Source organism: Cibotium barometz, chromosome 23 (assembly GCF_041138505.1).
Source record: "Cibotium barometz isolate CiBa-2024 chromosome 23, ASM4113850v1, whole genome shotgun sequence".
NCBI classification, from domain to species: Eukaryota; Viridiplantae; Streptophyta; class Polypodiopsida; order Cyatheales; family Cibotiaceae; genus Cibotium; species Cibotium barometz.
In genome coordinates, this window is record NC_141068.1 from 2,582,751 (window position 1) to 2,586,928 (window position 4,178).

A 4,178-nucleotide genomic window follows, 5' to 3' on the forward strand; every position below is an offset into this window, starting at 1 on the left:
GCATTGCTTCGCATACCTCTCCATGAGGCATCTAATGTCCACATAGCCCACAACGATATCTTATCATTTCTACAATATTCATCCATTAGTGCAAGGAAGTAGAAATGATACCTACAGCATGTAGAACAGAAAACACAACACATGCAGAGGTCAAATCACCAAAATGCAACACATCCAAGGATCAAATCATCAAAAACACAACCCACCTTCAGTGCAACAAGGCAACTTGCTTAGGCAATAAAACACTTAATAGAAGGGGATCATCTCATGCCCAAATCTGGTTCGATTCAACCCACAACATCGTATGCAAAAACACACACATCGCCTTAGCTTGTTGGAGAAAAATGTAAGGCTCAAGAGCTGCTAGGAGAAGGACACCCACAATCTCCAACCCAATCGGAGTCACAATATCCCACTAAAGAGTTACCAAACATGTATATAATTCCATACTCAACGGTACCTTTGATGTACCTAAGTACATCGGGTTTAAAAGACCCTTGTCAGATGACATCAATGGATGGCATTGACCAAAATCATGACACCTTTTTTCGACTGTCGGATAAAGTAAACTAGGTGGAGTAAACTAAGGAGTAAACTTGGGGTGAAAAGCATAGAACATAATGGCTTGAAACCACATGGTTTTATTGCTTGAAGATATAGTGTAGTGGTAAGATGTTTCCTTGGGTCACAATGGTAAGATGTTTTCAAGGTCTCGAGTTCAAATCCTCTTTTGCACGTAACATCTTGCTCCAAAATTTTCTACGTCCCAAACCCAAATTCACCCTTATTCCATGATGTAAACTAGGAAGTAAACTATGATTTGCTTAGTAAACTAGGAAGTAAACTATGAGTAAGCTAGTTTACTTGGCCTAGTTTACTTACTTGGCCTAGTTTACTTTATCTGACGGCTCAAAAAAGACATCGCGATTTCTGATCAATAACAAGGGTCTTTAAGACCCGGTGGCACTTAGTCCTGAGGCCAAAGGCCCACTACCATTGTAACCATCATTCTCGAATCAAGTAAAGCAAATACTTCTCGTCCTTGGTGGTTGTGCCCACCACCGTGTATTTTGTGGATGTGTTACTATGCATGCATGATTCATCCCATCGTTTAAGTGATCAATGAATCAATTTATTATGTTTTAATTGAATTACGACCACCACACTCTGACAAACCTCATGCCAGATACACTTGGCATAAAACCTAGAGTTGGTAAGATTTGCATTGTGAAAATCTTTACTTTCAGAGCAATTACTCGATGTATCATCTCCAACAAAGGAAAAATCTATGTGATTTAAGTAAGAAATTAATCTATGTTATTTAAGTAAGAAATTAATTGTGTTGGTTTGGACGCCGCCAAAAAGATTGGCAAGAAGACAAATATAGTCCACAAAACCTTTCCATGATGAGTTAGTTGTATGTACCATGTATGCAAAGAGGAGAAGAGAGGATCTGTGCATAAGCAAAGATTATATGCTCAACTTCTCATTCATTACATACAAGGTATCTGCATCCAAAAAACATCCATCAAATGAATTAAGGCCACTACATTTAAGCAACGAAAGCTACTGTTGACTACTTCCCCCACCTTGATAATATCAGTAACCCGATGATGGAAAGACACAATGATGCAAAAGTTGCCACTACTACTATGAATGCAAAAAGTTGATTAGGCAGGTTGAGAGCTCGCTGAAGCTTTCGTAAAGCTTTATCAATAAAAGGAGCTAGGGCTGCAGCCCCTGCAACCCGAAATGGTCTCGTAACGTTGTTTCCTGTCCACATCAGTATCACAATCTGCTACACAAAATGAGCTGTGAGAGAGACCCAGTGATGAGTCAATAAACAGTGATATTATAATCCTATTCAACACACGCATGTATGTATATAAGAAAATCCCAATCCTATTAATTGGGGAACAAAAAAAATGAGGATGATAATGCATTGATGTTGATGATGATGATGCACCTGTATTGATAACACATTTACAAATGACGATACATAAGCTATTATTATACACACACACACACACATATATATATATATATATATATATATGATAATGAAGATGGATGTAGAATGACAAATGCATATATGATGATAATACGACGGTGCATTTAAATTGAAAATACACGAATGATGATGATGCATGTAAGCTAACGATACATTAATGATGATGATGATGCATGTATGATAATAACAATCTTGATTCATGTAGCATGTTAATACATGCATGAAGAAATGCACATATGATGATATTATATATATGATGATGATACATGTATGATGATGTTGCATGTAGGAAGATAATCAATACATACATGATGATGATGATAATGATGCATGCATGCATGCATGCATGCAGGATGATAATACATATATGGTGATGATCCATATATGATGATAGTGAATGTATGACAGTTATACATATGATGATGATGCATGTAGGGTACGATGTGCACATGATGATGAGCATGCAGGCCCCGAATTCTAAGCATCTGAACCCTCGATATATAAGGTTACATAAACATGATAGACATACATGAACATCCAGCCACTACAAAAAACAAAAACTCAAGATGATATACATGTATTGCAACAAGACCCAATTTAAAGAATTTCTAATGAACACATTTGAACCCGTGCAACACACAAGATTAATAAACATAGAATTCTAAAAGAACCCATTACATAGGATACTTAACAAGCAAACATGAATGCTGTTATGATAATTGATGCCACTCACCCCAAGTAGAGCCTGAATATTAGCAGCAGGGTTCTTTCCGGTGCTTTTCTCATAACCCAAAAAAGCTAAGATGAAGAATGTGGTATAAGTGATACCATCAAACAGCCCATAAGCCAAAATTGCTGCCAAGCCTAGCTTGGCAGCTTGGGCCCTCATCTCTGCTGCATTGCTCTGCACAAACGCAAAGATACATTTTCCAAAAACCTCAAATTATAGAAGTACATTTCCCCAAAATTTCCCGCACACTAAATCCTATTGATAAATGCGCACAAATTTACAAAAATAATAAAACAACAGAATAGACAGGTACCAGCCATTTTCCCCAAAAACTTTTTCTCTCGGGTCCCTGAAATTTTCATTTAAAAACTTTCAAAAAAACAAGCTGAACTATTCATGCATTAACGGTTGATATAGCGAGATTCTCCCTCAATTAAACTAGTTTTAATCTCTCTAATGTATCAAGTTTTAACCTTTCGATCAATCCAATTGAATAATTACCTCAGACACAGGCGGTGGCGAGCTATCACTGCTGCAACGTTCAGAATTAGCTGGAGTGTCGGCACCAGAAGCAGCAGAAGGGCGATGCCATGGATGTACATAAGAAGCTTTGTGAAGTGAGCGAAGAGGAAAGCTACAGACAGGAGAAAAGAAAGGGGGTATGGCGCTCAGGGTATGGCGCTGGCGCTGAGGGTTTCCCCTGGCGATGGCGATGGCGATGGCGATGACGGGGCTGTAGCGGGCGCCCAAGCAGCTCATCTCTGACACAGAGTATCGATTTGATCTTTCCCCGCCTACCCTAGTCGACTTTTTCCCGGCCAATGTGTCTACTGGACCAGAAATTGAAGGTTTATTCAACTTTATTGGTCCTGCCTTATAGTATTCAGTATTTTGTTCTAATGTTTTGTATATTGTATTGAGTTTTTGGTTTTTTTATTTAATGTGCTCTTACTTTAATTTTATTTGGAGTTGTTGCCTTTTTTTGTATCAATAGTATCTTAAAGCAACTCATGGATGGATCTTAAAGCAACTCATGGATGGATATTCACTCCAACAGGGCTTGATTAATTAATCAATGCTTTAACCTGTCCCAAGGTCAATCAACAAAAATAAAAAAAGGGAAAATAAATCGACGTCATCACTAGCATCAACACCTCTTGCAGCTACACCAAGCTCTCCATCACCATTTCCATTTTCATTAGTTCCTCCCTCCTGTTATTTTACGCAGCCATGCATTTCTTAGATTGCTCAACGATGTTCATTCTCTCACATTGGAGGCCACAGTCTCAACAGAGTTTTTTATTCTTGTTTTGAGGCAGTCGGGAAGAATCGAGAGAAATCTTCAGAATTCGATTTATTTTTTTCTCACACGCCACGTAATTCAAACGTCGCATCAACTAAGGTTCTTTTCAAATGCTCTACTCTAAGGTTCTCTTC

The 4,178-nt window shown here is 38.2% G+C and overlaps 1 protein-coding gene across 3 annotated transcripts; it reads right to left on the reverse strand.

The window, feature by feature from the left end:
• Positions 1-1,382: 1,382 nt before the first annotated feature.
• LOC147625548 (uncharacterized) lies at positions 1,383-3,612 on the reverse strand. Of its 3 annotated transcripts, none has more exons than XM_086817797.1 (4): positions 3,243-3,601; positions 3,055-3,090; positions 2,745-2,915; positions 1,383-1,795 (listed from the first exon to the last, which is right to left on the reverse strand). In XM_086817797.1, exons 1-4 carry the CDS (start codon positions 3,498-3,500, stop codon positions 1,577-1,579), a joined length of 684 nt encoding a protein of 227 aa, XP_086673923.1. In that variant the 5' UTR covers positions 3,501-3,601; the 3' UTR covers positions 1,383-1,576. The 3 variants fall into 3 exon arrangements, with proteins under 3 accessions (XP_086673923.1, XP_086673924.1, XP_086673925.1); XM_086817799.1 differs by having other exon boundaries at positions 1,656-1,812; positions 3,243-3,612; XM_086817798.1 differs by lacking the exon at positions 3,055-3,090 and having other exon boundaries at positions 3,243-3,602.
• Between the last annotated feature and the right edge of the window lie 566 nt (positions 3,613-4,178).

Excerpts from the sequence above, each read along its gene's own strand:
- LOC147625548 (XM_086817797.1), bottom strand. The coding sequence starts at position 3,500 with ATGAGCTGCTTGGGCGCCCGCTACAGCCCCGTCATCGCCATCGCCATC. Across the intron at positions 2,916-3,054 it reads GTTTTTGGGGAAAATGGCTG|AGCAATGCAGCAGAGATGAG; the intron begins GTACCTGTCTAT and ends GCGTTTGTGCAG. Across the intron at positions 1,796-2,744 it reads ATATTCAGGCTCTACTTGGG|ATTGTGATACTGATGTGGAC; the intron begins GTGAGTGGCATC and ends TTTGTGTAGCAG.